Source organism: Meleagris gallopavo, chromosome 20, assembly GCF_000146605.3.
Source record: "Meleagris gallopavo isolate NT-WF06-2002-E0010 breed Aviagen turkey brand Nicholas breeding stock chromosome 20, Turkey_5.1, whole genome shotgun sequence".
Taxonomy (NCBI): domain Eukaryota; kingdom Metazoa; phylum Chordata; class Aves; order Galliformes; family Phasianidae; genus Meleagris; species Meleagris gallopavo.
Window position 1 is genome coordinate 3,921,068 of NC_015030.2, and position 21,054 is coordinate 3,942,121.

Here is a 21,054-nt window from a genome sequence, read left to right on the forward strand (position 1 = left end):
GAGGGCAGTGCTCGCTCTCTGCCTTTGATCTTGCCAGATGCATTTGTACTGTGAGGTTTTAGACTTCTTTTCCTGACTCCTAATTCAACTTGCTGTATAAAATAAACACTTATTTCTGGTGTTTCTCAGCCTGGCAACTGTCAGCAGATGTTTATACTGTTGAATTACTTTGTTTTCTTGTGTTTCTGCTACGTCTGTGTCAACTTTTGGATCAGTTCAGAATACAGGAACAAGTAGTACAAGGGGAGGAATGCAGTAGCATTTCTGCATCCTGTTATATTTCATATTGCACTAAATGTGTTTATTGACATCAAATTCTTTACAAAAGTATAACTGGGAAACACTGATCTGTTGTCAGCAGGCTGGTGAGTGCACAGGGCAGAACTGTCAGGTTGTTTTCTACGTTAAGTCAAACCAAAAGCTTTACAGGGCACCTGAGAGGTTCTGCAGCAGCTCCTGGAGCAGGGAAGGAATTCTCACAAAGCTACGTGCTTGGCTCACTTTTGTTTTGTTGGGTTTTTTTCCATCTGCTGACAGCAGGGTTTCATGTGAGACGTAAGTGGCTCCATCTTCCTCAGAGAAAACACTTGCAGAGCTCATTTATGTCTCTTTCCAGCAGGTGGAGCATCAGTTCGTCCACTGAGAGCAGTCACAGGAGGGAAAAATGCAGCTCAGTTTATAGCACCAGCAGCTGTGCACCTGGCTTCTTTGTGAGGCTGGGATAGGAGTAGTGCCTCATTCCCAAGAGACCTTTGTAGCCACGGAATTCTTTGCATCTTGATGGTCTCATTCAAACCTGGTCTGTCTTAATGGCTGCTTCTCCATGTTGAGATGAACATAAAGACAAAAGACGGAGTATTGAGGGAAGGCCAAAACCTTTTCATTTCAGCTGTTAGGATTGGAAATATTTTAGGGTTTGATATTCTGAAAAACTCCAGCTGTTAACAACGAGTTTTCCATGAAATTTAATTAAAACTGGTTCACATTTTTGTGAATATGAAAGTAAAGGTTTTTTAAGTGAGCATTATTGAGTGCATTTGTCAGCTGGAAGCTTTCCTGCATGTTTTGTTGTCACTGAGGACTGTGTTCCTCTGTCTGTCTCTGGCTCCTGGGATATCTCATTTACTGAAGGCTTTGGAAATAAAAGTTTTCAGAGGAAGGGAAGGAACACTATAATGAAAGCTGCTCCTACAGGTGAGCACAGATGTCTGTTCCAGTGGAAATGGGGATTTGGTCTACATGAATATCACCTGCATTGTAGCAGAGGGCGTGCTGCACAAACATTGCTGCTTCTCTGAGAGGCAGTCAGTGGAACATCCATTGCTGAGGGCTCTCAGAGCCTGACTGCCTGAGCAGAGCTTGTTAGACGTGCACTGGATTCAGTCCAAGCAAGTCTCCGTATGTGGCTTTTTTATGCTTACATTGAGCAGTAGTGGCTTTCTTTTGATGGATGACCTGGTATTAATCAGAGAGCCAGGACTGCTGTAAGCTAGAATCTTGTATCCAAAAGATGCTGAATATAAATTCATGTCTGTAGCTTTTATTTTTATAGCGTTGTATTCCTTCAGAGTTAACTTGAAATTATGCAACCACGTTCTTTCCAGGACCTATTTATAGCTATGGAGATACAGGGAAAGCTGTTAGAGAGGCACTGCCAGCCTCTTCACTGTGAAAATTGCCCTATTTTATCTCTTTATTCTCTTATCATCAGTCTCTGTTATCTGCTGCCTTGGCCTATCCAAAACACTTATCAGAACTCTAACTGCAACGTCGTGAATTAAAAAGGATGTTCTGCCAATGTAAGGGAAGTGGAAATTAATGACCACTAATATATTCTTTGTCAGATTTATCATTTGGAAATATCAGTAAAGTGGATGAGAGTGCTGATTTTTTGTTTCTCTTTTAAGGTAATCTGTGAAACATTAACTAAGCAAACTGCTAGGAGAAGATATTGAAACATTTCAAATGGCATAAAATATTTGAGATATCTTATCCTTTGAAACAGTCTTTAATTCATTGTTAACTATTATGAAACTGTGTTCGGTAAGAGCATTTTCTGTAGCATAGTAATTCTTCCAGAACTTTTATCTGAAGCAACAAAGCCTGTTCTCCTCATACCGCTTCTGTAATCCTTTCCAAGATTACAGCAGGGAAAGCTATTTGTGTAATTTATGGGCAGTATTCTAATATCCGCTCTGCTATTTCTACTTAAAGATGCTGCTGCTTTTTCTCTCTTCCCTCCCCACTTGGTCAGCTAACTCTGTATGTGGTGAGTAGCTATCTCCCTCGTTAAGGTGGAGCCATCACTGGAATGGCCCTTTTGCCATGTGAGCTAATGAAGTTAAGGTAATTTCTGGAAGCTATCATGGGAGAATGAAAATAGCAAGGAACGCATCCTCCTTTGTTTCTTTACAAGTGATGAAGTTTGTAAAGGAATCTCCAGGCAACCTCTGTGCGTTTGATGACGGTAAGAGCAAAGATCAAAAGAAGAAATCAGGTTCTCTTGAAGATGCCTTTCACTTTTCAGCAGTTCAGCAGCATCAGATGCTCAACATTCATCTGATGCCGTGTCCTGCAGGAGTTGGGAGCTGCGGTGAAACTTCTGCGCTTCTTTTGTGCTGGAGGATTTGTGGAACTGATCCGTAACATATGTTTGCAGAGTCTTAAAAGAAATTAAAGCAAGAAATTCATAGAGCAGTCAAAATGAGATGCAACCCACAAGAAGCATTGTGAAAGCTGAAAAGCTGTGCTCTGTTGTTTTCTGGAAGGTGTTGTTTTCTGGAAAGCTTGTTTTCTGGAAGGTGAGAATTTGAGAGCTGTGAGATGTATTTTCCTAGCAGGATCTGATGCCGGATTCTACATTAAAATTTTTTCTTTTTCTCTCCTCTGAAATGAGAAGCCTTATTTCATGTTTCAACATTTCTTTAGCTGCAGTTTGTGTATTCCTTCCTGTAGCATGGTGTGTGCATGTCCAGTAAGTGCTGTGGGCAGCTGGGAGCTGCCAGATGCCATCACGTGGCAGGGTAACTCTTCTCGTTGGCATGTTGGTGTTAGCTTTGCCTTTGTGTAACTTTGAGGAAGCAGGAGAAAAGAACCAACCATTACTGTGCAGATCCACGTCTGATGGACCCAGTTCCATCCTGCCCTGATTTGACATCCCGTGCTTTAACTGTGGGTTGCTCCAGAATTCCTCCTAACAGCGATCATTTAAGGCAGTCACATGAAATTCGGAGAGGTGTTTTAGGGAGAGGTACCATCCTGTCTAAAAGCAGTCAGTGTAGTTGGGAAACACAGATAAGCTTTGGTATACAGCTGTCTCATCAGATCAGGGAAAGCAATAGGGACCTTCAAACTAAGCGTGAGTTTGAGCTCAGTTCAGCTTTTTGTACTTGGTGGTCACTGCAGGTAAGGCGTGTGTGCGCAGTAGTTTTGGAGCATGTGAATACAGGATCTTTTCAAGTTTGAAATTAGATTCAGCTTGGTTTCCGGGAGGCTTGGCAAAGAGCTTGGTTTTTAATGAAAAGTGCACATGTGAAAACTGCCTCTATGGAAATGATTAGATGAACTTTATGGGCCCGTATTCTATAATTCTGTTAGCAGAATATCTCTGCTGGCAAAAGTGTCTTTGCTTCTCATTGGCAAGTTACTGGAATAAAAACAAACGTCTTTCAAAAATTGGTTTTCTTTTTCTGGATCCTTTACAAAGGATCAGATAAAGGGCCTGCAGGAAAGCTGGAGAGGGAGTTTGGCTGCGGTGTGTGGTGATAGAACAGGGGGTGATGGGTTTAAACAAAAAGGGGAGGTGTAGGTGAGATGTGAGGAAGAAGTTTACTCAGAGGATGTAAACCCCAGATTTGGCTGTTTCTTCTTTCTTCATCCTTACTTCTGTGAAAGACAACTGTGTATAACAAATACGTGATGTTTATTTACAAATACTTTTGGTTTTGCATCACTTGACGAGGTGTTGGTTGTAATTTGCAGAGCAGTTCCCTGTATGGCTCGTTCACAAGTTAATCACACTGCAGTTATGTAAAAGTTTTTCTATTAGTGGAGTGAAATTTTATGTTATGATGTTAGTTAAAAATACAGAAACCACCATTTTTTTTTTTAATTAAGCCTTTTACTGCTAATGTCATTTAGTTAGCATTATGAAAGGATGCACAGGTACCCGAGGAGGCTGCAGGAATGGTGGCTGTGCTTATTTCTTGTTTTCCTCCTCAAGGCGTTGTTCAGCATTCAGTAGTGCTTCGCTCCATGTTGTCACAGGTCACTTGTGTCAGGTATATGTTTAGACCAAAGGAAGCTTAAAAACTTGGTGCAAGGAGGAAAGCATGCAGTTAACGTGGAGATGGGATCCAGCCAGTAGGTGCTGTCTGGGATTTAGTCCCAAGTGATTAATATTTTCTGAAATACAGTGATGGGAAGGTCTGTGGGAAGTGAGTCACAGCTAGCAAAGGTTTTTGTCTCCCATGTAAATTTTCCTAAAATCCATATAATGCTTTCAGTGTCAATGGAAAAGTAGCAGGCTTAGTGTAGCATAAATATGGGCGTTATGAATGAAAAATGATGGCTAAAACTCATCAGCAAACTAATCTTTGGAATGAATTTTTCTGTGTTGTGTATGTTCTCTGACATCGGGCAGCAGAGCATGAAAAATAAATCTGCTGTTTCAAATCTATTTGACAGTGATTCGAATTTTTCACCAGGAGAAGGAGAAATAGAAATCTGTAAAAGGGATAAATAACTGAAACACGTTTATATTTTGCTGCCCTCCTTTTCAAAGAGCATGGCTGTGCAAAAACATCGTGAATCAAAAGGCCAGCGCATTTGCTTTGGAATCAGTAGGTCTGTACCCTATCTGTAGTTTTCTTGTAGAAGGCTGTGATTTAGTGGTAGTCAGATAAATAAACTGTCCAAGTGTCTGTAGGGAAAGAACATCGAGAGACAAAGAGTCTGGCAGGTTTCTGTAATGTGCAGATGGCAGTTTCCTGACAAAGCATGTCGAGAGACCGAGCTGCAGGATAAGCAAAGGGCAGAAAGCAACTACTGAGGTCAGACTGAGCAGGGAATGGGAATGTGGTCCTGGGGAAGGAGCAGTGAGAAAGTAATGTCGTGTGTAAAGTGATGGAAAGGTGAATTCATGCAGCTCGGGAAAAAATACTGCAAGAAACAAACAAAGCAAAGCAGTTTGTAGCTATTGGGAGGAAAAATGGACAAAAAGACAGCATTTTCTTAAATAATACAAGGAAGGCTAAGGGAACTGGTGTGATGTTCAACAGGGAGACGCATTAATAGATGACATCAAGAATACTTTGTGTCTTCTCCCTCATCTGTAAGGTGATATGTGGCTTAAAACTAAGGCTGTTAATGAGTTGGAATACTTACATAAGTGTTTCAGATTGTATGGAACTGATGAAATTGATTGCTGAGAATACAGTGAGGATGTGTTGGAGCAATGTTGTCTCACTGGTTCTTTGAGTGTTTGAGAGCTACAGAATAGAAAAATGAAATAAACAATTTTTAAAAGCACAAAAGGAGGAATTGTAGATATGTCGGTGCAGTCCTCTAGGACAGAACTAGAAAAAAATAACCAAAACAGCTATTTCAATACATGTAGAACATCACAGAGAAACAAGAGTAGAGCCAGCATGGGTTTATTGTGAGCAAATCATGTCAGAGGAGAGCAGTTCCCTGTGTCAGAGCCGAGCAACAGGCGTTGCAAAACAGGAGGGAATAATGTCATAAAGTCTGTGTCTGGCTTTTGACAGTGCCTCAGAAGGCTTTGGCATGATGGATGTGTGCTGTTGTAAATAAGTGGGAAGTATAGGATTAAATTACTGTAAGATCGGTGATCGCTGCTCAGAAGGATGCAGACACAGAGTAGCTATCAGCCCTGAACTGACACAATTAAGTTTTGAGATAGCAGATTTGTCCTCTCTGCTATTTGCATCAGTCATTTGGCTATGAACAACAGCCTTCATTAAGTTTTTGAATGATGCCAAACTGGAGAAGAATGTGAGACAACCGGAAGACAGAATAGCGGTGACCAAATTGTGCAATCAAATAAGAAGCAAAGAAAAGGGGAAGGTTCTTTATTTTCATGGGAACAGCTGGGTACAGAAATATGATTACGTGAGAAATGTGCTGCAGAAATAGATCTGGAGTTGGTCACAGGAGGTGAACCTGACGAAGAGCCACAGAGTGAAGGGAAGATGCAGCGTGCTGAGGTCTGGCTTCCAGGAGGCACGTGTGCTCATCCCTGAGGAGAGGGACATCAAGTCCAGGCTGGGATGCTGTGCAGCCGGAGGTGAACCCACTGGATAAAGAGCAGAGGAATGCACTAGGAGTGAGAACAGCTCAAGAACAAGATTTGCAAGCAGTGAGGCAACTGGGACGGCTAAGTCTAGAGGAAGCAGTGGAGTTAAGAATGCAGGAATTCCTAACTGACTGCTGCAAGGACAAAAATGGTATGTTGTGTGGCTGTGGTGCATCAGGTGAGAAATAACGAGCTTAGATTTCAGCGAGGAAGATAAGGGGTACGCATTAGGAAAAACTTACCAGTGCAAAAGCTATCTCAGAAAGTGAGATGGAATAGCTGGGGATCTGCAGTCTGATGTTAATGGGCTTCCTTGGTAGGTTGAAGAGACATCATTTGGTGTCTGTGGGAATCGTTGCTTAGCTCAGTTGGGAGGTCATAACCTCTCACATCTTCATTTTTTGCCTTTGGGTGCCCATGACGACTCCTGGGGCTACAGGTGCCCTGTGGATGTGTTGGGAGTTGGGACACACTGGAGTGTCCTTGGGTTCTGCGTGGCCTTACTGCTCCCTGCCCCATGAATTGGTACCATTGATAAGCACTGCCTCCATCACTTGAAGGAGATTTTAGGAAAAGATTCACTACATTTTTGAGGAAAATTACAAGGACTACGAGAATGTGCCTCATGTTCTCTTCAGATTTAATATATTTTAACTAAGGAAAATTTCTACCAAGTGTAGCCGCTGCTATTAAGAGAATATAACCATTCACCACAATATATTGACCTTTAAGGTGGTTGCAAGATGGACTCTCAGGCTCCTCTTCCCATTCCGTTTGAGAGCGTTCTCTGAGTGAGGCAAAGAGGAGATTTCATTTGTGTTCATCAGTTGTTTTTAAAATGAAGTCGAGCCCATCCAGCATTCAGACAGCGCTGCACAGAAGCAGGGAGCAAATGTCTTCATGGGGAGCCTGGCTATTTTCAGGAGTGCTTCAGCAGAGCAGCTCTGGAGCCAGGAATAGCAGCAGCGATTGTGCTGTGGTAGTGAAGTGGCAGCAATTCAGAGCACAGAGCCAAACCATTAAAGAGCCATCGGTTGTGTGCGACCCAGCGCGAACCGAGAGGCCTTCTGACAAACACCTGACAGGAATGGGAGCAGCAGATTTACAGTGTGCTGTGCAATTAGTATGGATTTGGGACAGAGCGGAGGAAGAGAAGGGAAACGGGGAGGGAGACTAATGGTGAAGTGCGCTGGAACGCTGTGTGTAAATGAGCTGTGTGGATTTTTGTGTAGAAGATCTCCACGCTGCTCTTATATAACGTGTGATGTTATGTTGGCTTGCCCTCCCTTTTATGTGCTGCGTTCATACGGGCAAAGACAAGCAGGGCGGCTGCTGCCGTTCCCCTCCTGCAGCCGAGCTGCATTGTCTGGGCAGCGTACAAACAGCCGGGGCTGTGATTAATATGCTCTGCTGTTTGCTGCCTGCTTCGCTGCGAGATAGAGGCAGGGAAGTAATTAAGAGCCTGGCGGCGGGCCAATACACATATGGGACTTGTTCTGAGCGGGAGGAGGAATGGAGGAGGAGGAGGAGGAGGAAGGCGGGAGGCAGCCTTGGCACTGCACGCCCGCGCTTTTGGCTGACTTTCAAAAAACCAGAAGAAAAGCGGCCGGAGCGCTAATTGTAGCCGGGTCCTGAAGTGAAAATGTTTTGTGACAGTTGCAAGAATTTAAAGAGGAAGGAAGATCGGTTTAGTGTCAGCTGCAATTAGATAATCAAAGCTCAGCAGCACCGTTCGGTTGGGCCGGGCCCAACCTGCAGGCAGGCCCAGCGCAGCGCGGCTCGGCGCGACTCCTGGCAGCGCTACAGGATGAGGCTCAGGCTGCACACAGCCGACATATTGCAGCGCAGGACGTAGATGCAGGAGCAGCTCTGCACACAATGTAGCGACTCCTAGGATGGTTGGGCGGCTCCTTGCTTCAGGTATTTCGTTACCCGTCAGCCCTTCTTAGAGCCAAAGGGGGAGAGGAAAACAAAACAACAACAACAAAAAAAAACGGAACCCTAACCCTGAGAAAACAGCATCTGCTGCTGTTAAATCAATTTATTACATAACGTTTCAGGGAGAGAGCAGCAGCGCGGCGTGCTCAGCTCTTGGCTGCATTTCAGGTTTGATAAAATGGCGTCTCCGCAGCGAGCCGTGCGCCGGGCAGAGCTCCGAGCTGAGCTGCGTGCTGTGCCATCCTGCACAGCCATGCTGAGAAGCACAGCGCTGTGTGTTTCGTGCTTGTTGTCGTGAACGTGTTTGAAAGGTTCTGGCATCAGAGGAAATGAGCGACGCGTTCGCGTCGTAGTGCAGAGAATTGGAACGTGCTAACGGGCTTTCCCACTTGTGTGCTTAGCTGCGCTTCGTTTTAAAGTAAAGCTGTTGTGTTTGGTGCTTCCATCTTTTGTCTGCCTTAGCACATGATGTATGCGTCCCAGGAGTTCAGCTTGCTGGCGTGTAGGGGACGGCAAGGAGCATCAGGTAGAGGACAGCTTCCAGATCTGTGCTCAGCCCCGGGCAGGGAATGGCAGGGCTGGACGTGGCAGGTAATCCAGAGCCTGTGAGCCCAGGGCTGCTGTGCTGACTAACATGCATTGAAAAATACAGCCAGGAATAAGAAGAGGGGAATCTGTTTTGTTTGTTCTGCTTTAAATCAAATCTATACTTATTAATAAGATTTTCATTAAAAATTTATCCGAGGCGGTGCCGTTTTGCACCTCCCTCTTACTTCGGTTCGTAAATCAGCTGAATGTTAAATTATAGTTGAGGGTGTGTAATTGTGCTGTGTGTTGTTCAAAGTAATTACTGCGATAGAAGTTACAAAGATAGAGCTAAAAACAGCAACAAAACAACAGCGAGGAATACGATTGCAAACAGTGCTTTCAGATAAAAGTGTTTGCATTTCTGCAGGCCGTGCACTTTGCTGTTAGAGAAATGCATGCAACAGCTCCTCGCCTTTTGCTCTGCTTGTACTTTACATTTGCAGACTATGTAAGCAGTTACCTGATCTTGCAGTTATTTGTTTATGTTAACATAAGGAGAAACATTTTCTAAACTGCAACGTGAGAACCCAGCCGGCTGCAATGCTTAATAGCATTGCCCCATTACATGGCTAAAACAAAACTCAATCACCTGCTGCTTACCGGTAGCCCTGGTCAGAACTGTGCAATTTTCTGGTAGCCAGCATGCCAGGAGTTTGACTCAATTTGTTGTGAGTTTTGGTTGTGTTTTGCATATTTTGTTGTTGTTTTGGTTTTTAATTAACAAGAAGTGCCGTTAATCTCAGCGTTATGTTAATTTTCTTTCCTGATTACTGGAGGTTTTGTTAGCCAGGAGAGCTGTATTTCACAAAAGACATGTAGTGAAGATTTCCAGGCACAAAATATTGGTGGTAACAGCAGTTGGACCTGGCGGTGCAGCAGCAGCAGTCTGACATGAGATGTGTGCTTCTCATCTCTTACTGCTCTGCTCGGAACGGCAGCTCCCAGGAAGGATGCTGATGCTCCTGGCAGGCTGGGTGCTTTACTTCAGAGCTTTGCAGGAGTAAAGAGGAACTGCTTTTTAAGTACTGACATTTTATTGGTTTTCCCATTCCAGCCTTAACAGCTTATAAAATAAAGCCGTGGCAGTTTTTGTGGAGACGTGGTTTCCTAGAGAGTCAGAGGAGATTTTTGTGTTCAAAGGAAACCCCGAACAAACAACAAAAAAATTACCCCAAGATTTAATTGTATAAAAATATTTTCCTTTCATTATTTCTCCTGTTGGTGTAAAATCCTTGTGGGCTAAGTGTAACTTTGCTGCTCTCCGGTTATTTGCTTTGTAGGATTGAACTGCTTTTAGGTTAGAGAAAATGGAAAAACGTCCTTTGGATGTTTGCTTCTGGAGGCATTGTATAAAAACACTTTTTTGGGAGCTTGTTTTGTGCTGGAAGTGCGTTATCTTTGTTTAGCAGCAAAGTAACAGCTCTCACAACTTGCTGTTTATTTTGTGGGTTTTTAATCTGTCCCTTTCTTACTGTTTTTATAGCAGCACTCGGTGTTAAAAGCAATTGCTGCAGTACCTTTTGGGACGCTGTGAAGCTGCTGTCTCTGGAAAATGTTGCCTGTCTGGGGCTGGAAGAAAGCTGTAACTTCCAAGCAGCTCCTCCAGCTCTTTTTTTTAAGGCAGGTCATCAGGTCCCTGCTAGCTGCCCTTGTGTTGTAACAGATGTGAAAGCAGAGGTTCAGACCCCAGAAGCTAAAGGGAAGCAGGCAGAGTTTGTTGCTCATAGCTTTTGGGAGCAACTTCTGTCTGGAATCTGCAAGGAACCATCCCTGAGTACATTTTTCTTTCGTTGTTTTGTTGTTGTTTTTAATTTGATAACCCTGCTGCAGCACATGTCGCACTGGGAAGGGCTGGATTTAGATTTGACCACTTTGTTTTTTGAGCGTGTTCCTTGTGAGAGCTGCCAGTCTGAATCCTGCCGAAACCAGAGCAGGGAGCGAGCAGCACAGCTTAGTGTTAGAGCTGCTGTTAGTGGGAGCACTGTATGTTGTGTACTGGAATTAGCACAATCCTTATCAAAGGAACCTCTTTCAGATTAGTCAGTGATTGTTGTTGTTGAGGCCATAATCTGAATCTTGGCAACCGTGCTTTTGGAAGGGAGCAAATACTGATTTGCAAGCCCTCTGAAAGTGGAATGTTTCTGAGCTGCATGCATGCTGCTTTCTGGAGCCAAACGTGTGATGCTGCCCAGCAGTGTGCTCAGCCCAGCTGCAATACCTGACCGTTCTAGGATGGTCAGCTCTTACTCTGTATAATTCTTCCCCTTCCTGCTTTGGTTCGTCTGTTTCTCTGGCTGCTCTTCCAAATCCCACTACTCGTGCAATGAACCGTTTCGCTCCCTACGGAGGAATCTTTGGAAGTTGTTTTCTTGTTCTTCCTGCCATCCGTGTGCACAGTGAGCCCTGGGCAGGGTGCTGTGCCCTTTCCCTCAGCCTGCCCTGCACAGCACCGCTCTGCTACTGTGCTCGCAGGTGAAGCTTCAGGTTCAGCTTTTGTGAGACCTTTTTATTGAAAGTGTATTTCTAGCCGCTTTTAAATCTTCCTGACGTGTCAGAAACATACTGCTGAAGCTCACCACCCACTGTGCTGAAAAAAAATCACACACAACTCCTCTTATCTGATTCCTTGGTTACCTCAACTTCTTATCTGCTGGCCTTGGCTGCTGCAGCTTTTTTCCTTTGTTTGTTTCTGCTCTGCTCCGAATGCTGCGTGGCTCAAATTTCTGACCCCGTCAACCCAGTTTGGGTCATTTTGCAAGCTTCCTTTCACTTTCCCTGCCTTATCTGGGATTCTGGGCTCTGTTTAACACCTTCGTAGATTATCAGGTAAATTTTCTGCCTTCTTCCTCAGCTCTGTAAGCGGTCGGTTTCGTGCAGATATAACGTGATGCTTTCCTTCTTACATGTAGGGGCAATAATCTGGGTTATCTGACCAGCTGCTTCATATTCTCTTGTCAGTTTGTCCTGTAAATGCCCATTGTTTGGGTCTTTCTGTGAACACCAGCATGTCCTGGCATTGTGAGCAGAGGGGAATGAGCTAAAACTGTGTTCCCATCCCTCCTTTAAAGTGTCTTCAGTTGATTTTGAGATGAGATGCAGTCTGTCCTGGGTTAGTGTGTTCGTTCTGTATCCTGATAACCTGCATGAGGCAGCTTAATAATCACAGCTCTTGTTTGCAGAGCCACAGGTGAAATGTGTGAATAATGAGACTTTGTTCAGGAGAGCTTTTTCTATTCTTGGAATAATTTTTTCACAGTGTTGGAGTACCTTTAATTGGAAGCAGTTGGAGGAGCTAATCACACCAAAATATTTGTGATTCAAATCAATGTATATTAGTCATCCACTGTTAAACAGCTTATTTGGGAGGTTTGTTGTATACATCTTACCCTCAGAGCAGTCTTGCACTTCTTATTCAAATCTAATGTGGATTAATTAGTTGTAAAAATCAAAGTCATGTTAGTGCAGATTTACGACAAGTAAAAATAATTGGCATCCAAAATGTGTAAAGCATAGCTGCAGTTTTCCCCTTTTTTCAGGTCAGCAGTTGGAAGAAGTGTTGTGCAGGTGGCCTCCGCCGTGTATCCGCAGGATGGGACTGAATTACTTGCCATGAGGTTCCCATTAAAAGAAACCAAAGATCTTTTATAGAGTGCGATTGGGATGGAAAGTAAAAGCAAAAACTTGACTAAGCTGGAGTCCTTAGTGTGCAAATGGTAGTGTCTTTCAGTATCATTTTGCACTCTAGCAAGCAATTAGAGGTTTGAGAGCTTCTTTAGAAATTGTTTGATTAGCATCTTTGTTTGAGGATAGGTACGTGGTATATATTATATGAGGTATGTGCCCTGAAGACTGCCTTCTGAATATCTGTGCAATATAGCATTAGTTTCATTGGGTGGGGGGTGGACTTTGGACGTACTTTGGATGATATGTGCAGCTAAAAAGCACATTTAAATCCCTTGTAAATCCTTTAAGAGCTGATTTTCTTGACCAAACTGTTATTATGAAATGCCTATGTGTTCTCTGCTATAATTTAAAAGTTACAGTAGGAGTGTTTGAATGCATAATTGACGCTTTATAGTGAAGATGGCTGTCAGTGTTTGTTCCTTTATTTACAGGAAGGACTGAGAATGTAAATGAAGTGTGAATGGAGTGTGTGGATGGTGTTGTGGCTGCAATGTGTGTAATGGCAGGAGGAACGTTTTACATTTTTCTACTGGGTGCTCTTTGAGAACTGAGTCAAATAATCAATTTCACAGATCATCTTCTGTGTTTTTCACAAATTTGCTTCTTAGATTTTTTCATGGAGGTCATTGTATTTGCTCTCTATTTATGGTGTGTATTATTATTTTAATTAGTATACCACTGCACGTAAAATGTTTTTGTGTCTCTCTTGTAGAATGGAATTATTCCATTTTAATTGAGAATTTTGTCAGATTAAAAAAAAAGCAACAAAACAAGCAGCAACAATATAAAAAATCGAAATACAAACTTGGTGTTTTGTTGTACTGAAGAAAACTGCAGTGTCATGTTAGAAAACATACTTCAAATTTTAAGACACTTCACATCTCAGTGCAGAGCACAGCGTTACAGCTAGTGATGTAAACCAATACTTAACTGTGTTTTTGTGGTGCTTGAACCGTGCACTCATTTTCAACCGTTTTGGATCCTTTCAGATCTCAGTCACAGTGGATTGGGAGACCATTATGAAAATTCCCACTGGGGACAGCAGCCCACTTTCAGGAGTGAAGGCAACTGCAGCTGGGATAAAGTGATAATAGACAGGACTGACAAGGAAGCGTGGCCTTCCATCACAGGAGCTGAGACTGAATCTGCCTCAGAATGTACTACAGACACTGACTCTGCCTCCAACTGTGGCTCAGAGAACAGTAGCATGGCTACAGGGAGTGCCCAAGGCAACTTCACTGGACATACAAAGAAAACTAATGGCAATAATGGCGCCAACGGAGCACTCGTCCAAAGCACTTCTAACCAGAGTGCCCTTGGAGCTGGTGGAGCCAACGGTAACGGCAGCTCGGCCAGAGTGTGGGGCATGGCTGCAGGCTCTGGCTCTGGCCTAGCTCACTGCTCTGCTAGCGGTGGGGATGGCAAGATGGACAACATGATTGGAGATGGTAGAAGTCAAAACTGCTGGGGTGCTTCCAACTCAAATGCTGGCATTAATCTTAACCTTAACCCTAATGCCAATCCAGCTGCCTGGCCTGTACTTGGACATGAGGGAACTGTGGGAGCAGGCAACCCTTCCAGTATTTGCAGTCCGGTCAGTGCCATAGGTCAGAACATGGGCAACCAGAATGGGAACCCAACAGGCACCTTAGGTGCTTGGGGAAACTTGCTGCCGCAAGAGAGCACAGAACCACAAACGTCCACTTCTCAGAATGTGTCTTTCAGCGTACAACCTCAGAACCTTAACACTGATGGACCAAATAACACTAACCCCATGAACTCTTCACCAAACCCTATCAATGCAATGCAGACAAATGGACTGCCGAACTGGGGGATGGCTGTTGGTATGGGGGCCATCATCCCGCCCCACCTGCAAGGCCTTCCTGGTGCTAATGGAACATCAGTTTCTCAAGTCAGTGGGGGCAGTGGTGAAGGAATGGGCAGTTCAGTTTGGGGGATGTCCCCGGGTAATCCTGCCACAGGAAACAGCAATTCTGGGTTCAGTCAGGGGAATGGAGACACTGTGAACTCAGCATTAAGTGCTAAACAAAATGGATCCAGCAGTGCTGTGCAAAAGGAAGGAAATGGAGCGAGTGCTTGGGATTCAGGGCCTCCGTCTGGTCCTGGGGTACTGGCGTGGGGCAGGGGCAGTGGCAACAGCGGTGTTGGTAGTGTGCATTCTGGAGCTTGGGGCCACCCCAACCGTAACGCCAGTAACGGTGTCAATGGTGAGTGGGTGAAGCCCCCAAACCAGCATTCCAATAGCGACATCAATGGGAAAGGATCAACGGGGTGGGATAGCTCTAGTGTTACCAGTCCGAATCCTGCCATGCAGCAGGGCAACGAACAAATAAACTCTTGGGCCAAAGCTGCAGCGTCTGGCACCACAGCTAGCGAAGGAAGCAATGACAGCGGTGGAAGTCAAAATGAAGGCAGTACTGGGAGGGAGGGGGCTGCAGAGGGCAGGAGGAGAGACAAAGGGATGATAGACCAAGGGCAAGTTCAGTTGCCAAGAAATGACCTTGACCCCAGGGTCCTGTCCAATACAGGGTGGGGACAGACCCCTGTAAAGCAAAACACTGCCTGGGAATTTGAAGAGTCCCCGAGGTCTGAACGAAAGAATGACAATGGAACGGAGGCCTGGGGTTGTGCAGCTACTCAATCTTCAAACTCAGGGGGGAAGAACGATGGGTCCATCATGAACAGTACAAATACCTCTTCAGTATCTGGGTGGGTCAACTCTCCACCTGCAGCTGTTCCAACAAATACAGGTTGGGGAGAGAATAACAACAAAGCACCAAATGGCCCAGGGGGGTGGGGAGAGTCAGCAAGCTCTACTACTGTTAATAATGCTGCTGCTGCCAAAAGCGGCCACACTTGGAGTGGGACCGCAAATCAGGAGGACAAATCACCTACCTGGGGTGAACCTCAGAAACCCAAATCTCAAAACTGGGGAGACGGACAGAAATCAAATCCAAGCTGGACTTCAGGAGGTGGAGATTGGACAGATTCATCGTCTGTTCCTGGACACTTGGGTGATGGGAAGAAGAATGGATCTGGGTGGGATTCTGACAATAGGTCGGGGTCTGGATGGAATGATTCCACGAGGTCTGGGACCAGTGGGTGGGGAAATGGCACAAACAGCAAGGCTAATACAGGTACAAGTTGGGGGGAATCTTTAAAGCCAGGCCCCCAACAAAATTGGGCTAATAAACCCCAGGACAACAGTGTGAGTAACTGGGGTGGAGCTGCTTCTGTAAAACAGACGGGGTCGGGGTGGGTTGGTGGGCCAGTGCCAGCCAAACAAAAAGAGAACTGTGAGGCAACTGGCTGGGAAGAGCCATCTCCACCGTCCATTCGCCGCAAGATGGAGATTGATGATGGTACCTCAGCTTGGGGCGACCCAAATTACAACAACAACAAGACTGTAAACATGTGGGATAGAAATAATCCTATCATTCAGAGCAGTACCGCAACCAATACCACCACCACTAGCACCATTATCAACACAAACATGGTTGAACCTCAGCCATCGCACCAGTCAAGTGCCCAGCCGAACCGGTCCCCGCTGCTTGGTCCAGGTATGACTACTTTTGTAAGCTCCGTTATCCCAGTGCCAGTATTACTGAGTGCTGTATGGCCTGCTCGCTGTGTAACTGAGTGGTAAAGACAGGAGTGCTCCGTTTATGTCATAGCATAAATGTTTGTGTTTACTCTGAAACAGCGGTGTTAACTGCTGGCCTTGAGTACAGAACCCATAGAACTTGGCAGACACATTTCCACAGTCCAAACTCCTTATTTCCAGTTCTTTCTAGACACAGGCACGGTATTTTCTGTTTCTGCCAATTTCTGCTGCCTGCCCTCATCTTTTTGGCAATGCTGCTCCGATGAATCTGAGACTAATTGCAGCATGTCCTGGTGAGCCATTTCCTGAACTGTGTGTCTGGGTGAACCTCTTGGCTTTACCTTTTTGCTATAGAGATTTTTTTTGGAAGTAGCACCAGAGAGAAGGCTGGCTGGCTGTGCAGTGAAAGTCAGAAAAGCTCTAGCCAGTATCAGGCCATTAAAGCTCTGGGTCCTCGGCATGTTGGTCCATATTCTCATTGTAAAGTCTTTCACCATTCATTAGCACCTTCTGCTCTTGGAGAGCTGGATGTCTTTTTGCTAACCTCTCTTCTGTTATTTGTCTTCTGTTACTATTACTCAGTCTTTATTCTTGTTTAGACACTGAGCATCTGTTTCTTTTCTACAAACCCTATCTCTTGGCAGCAGATGTTTTTCTGGCTGTTGCATGAATCCAGACTGGTGCTGTTTCTTCTGTTTGCTGTCATTTGTGGAGAAATGGTTCTCTTCCATCCTTCAGGTCTCAAGCATGGACTGTAGCCTGGGCTTTCATGAGGTTCTTGTAAAGCTGGATTGGTTAAAGATGTTAATATTCAGGGTGGTGAAAAAAAGCCATTCCACTTCAGTTCTGTTCCAGATACGAGGTTTTAAGCGCTGTTTGTCTGAGAAGAGCATGGGATTTTTTCAAATGAAAAAGAAGGTGCTGTTGTAGATGAGCAGCAAAGAATAAAAATAGGGGGGAGGTACAGAGAAAAAATTGTTTGGAGGAGAGGTATTTAAATAAATGTCACTGGAAGTCCTGCTTTGTGTCTCAACCACAGACATCTCAAATCCAATCTTGCAGAGCTCTTTAAAATTTCTCATTTGATTTTGTGTCCAAGTTTTTGTTTTGTCTTGGCCATGCCTAAATATTGGCTTTCTAACTGTGCTTTTCTCCAAGTGAGATTTGTTCTCCTCCTTTTATTGCCATCATTTCTTTTTTCTTTGATGTTGTGAAATAATTCAAACTTAATGTAATGTCTGTATAAAAATAGTCTCACGTTCCTTACTCTGGTCAAATACTTTAACAGTTGAGGATGTCTGTTTTTGTTGCTCCAGAAAGAGGAATCTTCTAAGAGGTTTGTACATGGCCACGCTCCATTTATCATTTACCTTAAACTTATTTCATCTGTATTGAGGCCTTCAGCCACGAAACCGAGATCTTACATTTCTGGATTATAGCAAAGGTTCTTTCCTTAGCGTGGGTTGGTTGGTTGGTTTGTTCTCCCCCCATAAGCTGATTTTTGGATGATTCCATGTGTTTCTAAAACTGTTGGTGTGCAGCAGTGCCTCTCCAGAGGTGGTAGCAAAGGAAGGGTTTCTTGGAAGCAGTGTGTTTGTGCAGTCAGAAATGCATATTAATTTGAAGCCACCCACTCAGGATGCCACATGACTCAGTTAAAATGACCGTATTTTGCATCTTGCAAAGATTTTCATTAGAAATAAGATATTCTAAGATATTAAACCGGAACAACTTTCAGAATGTAATCAAGCAAGGTAGAATCCAAGAAAAAAGGATTAAAAAAAAAAAGAAATTAATGAGTGATTGTCCTTCCTCACAGACAGCAGTGAGATGCAGGCTGCTGTCATACTGTGTAATGTTATTTTTTTTAACCCCAATTTCCTTTCCCATTGATGGGGAATTTACCTTTCTAACCTGTACAGCAGGGGAAACAAGTCCTGTAGCCAGGACGCTTCTGTGAACCAAAGGCACGTTTATCCAACAGTGGTTCTGTTCCATGTACATTATTTCTGTGCAAAACTTGATTGTATAATTGAAGGCTGTGCCTTAGGGCATAGGTAAGTGCTCATCTGAGATCTTCCAGCATTTGAACTGAGTAGTTAAGACTGGAATTTGGTCTTCTACATGGATCGTGATGTGCTTTGCCAATAATGGTTATCATTTATTTCAGGGAATGGCTCAGGGAATAAAGAATCCCCGTTCTGTTCCTATCTCAGTAGGGAAACCCATTGTTTAGCTGTAGGATGGCACAGTCACACACTGACAACCAAGAGGTAGCTCTTAGTTTTGCTGTACAGAACTAATTAATGGTTCACAAAGGAATAGCAGTTCCTTTTGAAATAGAAGTTTATGCTGTGTTAGCTCAGAAATGCAGGCCAAGTTACAGCCTTGTTATTCGAGTTGTCACCCATCCTCAGAAATTCTCAGCATTCTTTGCGGAGCTTAAAAGCTGTTGATGGGAAGCAGATGTTGGTACGCACTTCATGAAGTGCATCGTGCTCTGAGAAGTTTCTTCTCGTGTTGTAAATAAATGCACACAAAAACCAGGATGGATCATGTGATAAATGTACTCCTTTCTGGTTGTAGGAGCTCCATCCCAAGCCAGCAGTGGGTTATTTAGAAAGACAAAGTGACAAAACAGGGATGAGTGAGAAAGGGATTTTTGGATCCCAAACAGCAGGAGATCTTTCCTGCAAATGCTGGGAAGGGTTGGATGCTCTCCTTTGAAAAAATCTAAACAAAGTCTGAATTCTTCTGCTGCTTCTGCAATCTCCTGCTGTTCTGCTGGGAGCAGCTCCAGTGCCACTTGCAGTCTGTGATTTCCGTGGAGCAAAAGATGGGAGCAGTGCATCATCCTTTGAACTTCCATCAGAGTGGATTGGAAACCGGAGGAGCAGCTCTGAGCTCCTTTAGGGCGCTCATTTAGAACCTAAAATCCTAAAATTTAGAACCTAAAATGTTGTGGGTACTCAGGTCTCTGACAGTTCTGTTCTGGGAGATGGCCAGGTTACTGAGAAACCTGTTCTCTGCTTTCATGCAGCCATGACCTTGCTGAGAGCCAAGTGAGAGCTTCCCCAGTGCCGAGCCATGCAAGAAGGCATTGAGCCCCACTGCATGAAGCTTGCAGGAGATGGGACCTGAGGTTAAAGGGTGCAGGAACCTTCCCGTGGGTGCATACACGAGTACACACTGCTGCACCTTGTTTATTCGCTGCATGAGCAGACTAATGATACACTATCTTTTTTTCTCCTAAATCTCTTCCATCTCCATCTGCATAAGGCTCTCATACTTCAGTTTGCCTGCACTGTAGTCATACGCTCTGCTATATATCACAGACCAAACGACTTCAAGGAGAACAGTTTCTATCATCTAAATGGCCATAGGGTTATTTTGAGGGAAAACAACTGCATCCTGCCATAACTCAGTTAACATTTCACTTTCCCTTGAGGATTTCCTGTTGGCTGAGGCCCAATGTTAATTATGTTTTTATTTCTATAAAACAAAACTCTGCCAATGTGGCCGTATTCATTACTCACTGTGATCTCTTTGTTTCTTGCAATTCTAACAGTTGAAAAACTGCAGCATTAATGCTTCACTTTCTTGCCAAGGAGCCCTTTAGCAGAGCTTACGCTGTTGCAAAACAGCATTCATGCAGGGACATTTGTTTGTAGTTTTGTTTTAAAAGCGTGGGGCTTTTTCTTAGGAAAGCCTACATGTGTGTTGTTTTCAGAGAGGAAAATAGTAAGAATTTTTGAAAGTGGAAGACTAGCTTAGATTTGAGACAGTTAGGAAGGTGTTTTGCTTCCCTAGGGCTGTGTAAGGGAGCTTAGAAGTAGCTCTGCGTGTTGCTTCAGCCCTCTGCAATAACATTTGGGATCTGCTGCACTGGGACTGCAGGCTCTTCAAACTGATGTCTGTTTCAGATACGACTCATACTAGATGTTGTAAAAATCCAGGAAAAACCTAATTTACAACTGACTTCTGGAGGCTGCAAAGCAAGTATCTTCTTTCCACTTCACTTCAGGATTTAGCATCTGCTTGAATGTGTAGCCTTACCTTCCTTGTTAAGTTTGTAAAGCAGAGCCATACAAAGGTAACACAGACAGTGATGTGAGCAGAGGGGTCCTTACCTCAGAGGGGAGGATAGAGCTAGCATTGGCACGTCTTTGCAGCACTCAGCACCCTTCAGCTTGTATTTGTTTCGTTCCTGCACTGAACTTGATTTGGTGAGACAGTATGAAAACTTCCATTTAATACATTTTGTTTGGTGTTGGGTGCTTTCAAGCATTATCTTTCAATGAAGCCTAGCTCCCTCGTTGTTTGTAATCCCGTATGGCTTCTCAGTGCATTTAAAGAACTTAACTTGGACATTGCATGTCCATGGTCTTCATTCGAAATTCAGTGTTGATTAAAGAGCAGCAGGACCGATTCTTTGGAATTTACAGTCTACAGCTTATTACACTTTGCCTTTCTCATACATGGGTTTTGGTTTAAGGCTGATTTCGTGAGCTGAATTGTTTCCTTCTTAACTAGTCCTGTTTCCATTTTGTGAGCCAGAAGCTACAGATGGGCAGGGCCTTCATTCATTGGAATAAAACACACGCACTTAAATAACATTCAGCTCCAAAAACACTTTTCTCAAGTGCTGCTGTTCAACAAAACTACTGAACTCCTGTGTGCAACAAAAGAAAGGTTAAAAAAACAAACAACACAAAACGTTGGGACAAAAAAAACCTTTTTGTAAGACGTAAGGGACACATTAAATTCCAGTTCCAATTCTGTTGCATTGCTCTGTGTTACTCTGTAGGTTGCAGAAGCAGTTCTTGGCACACACAGCTCCAGCACTGAGCTCGGTGGCACACGGATTTAAGCGCATTACGTTCAAGCCAGACTGAGGCAGCTT

The 21,054-nt window shown here is 44.0% G+C and overlaps 1 protein-coding gene across 8 annotated transcripts in view; it reads left to right on the forward strand.

Annotated features, from left to right (window-relative positions):
• TNRC6C (trinucleotide repeat containing adaptor 6C) overlaps positions 1–21,054 on the forward strand; it is a 70,053-nt gene that overhangs the window by 23,479 nt on the left and 25,520 nt on the right. For 7 of the 8 annotated variants that reach the window (XM_019621650.2, XM_019621648.1, XM_019621644.1 and 4 more), the window contains one exon: positions 13,516–16,107. In XM_019621650.2, coding sequence (XP_019477195.1) covers positions 13,734–16,107 — 2,374 coding nt within the window. In that variant the 5' untranslated portion in view covers positions 13,516–13,733. Of the gene's footprint in view, positions 1–8,136; positions 8,237–13,515; positions 16,108–21,054 lie in introns of those variants that run through there. The other variant, XM_019621649.2, reaches the window with a different exon arrangement.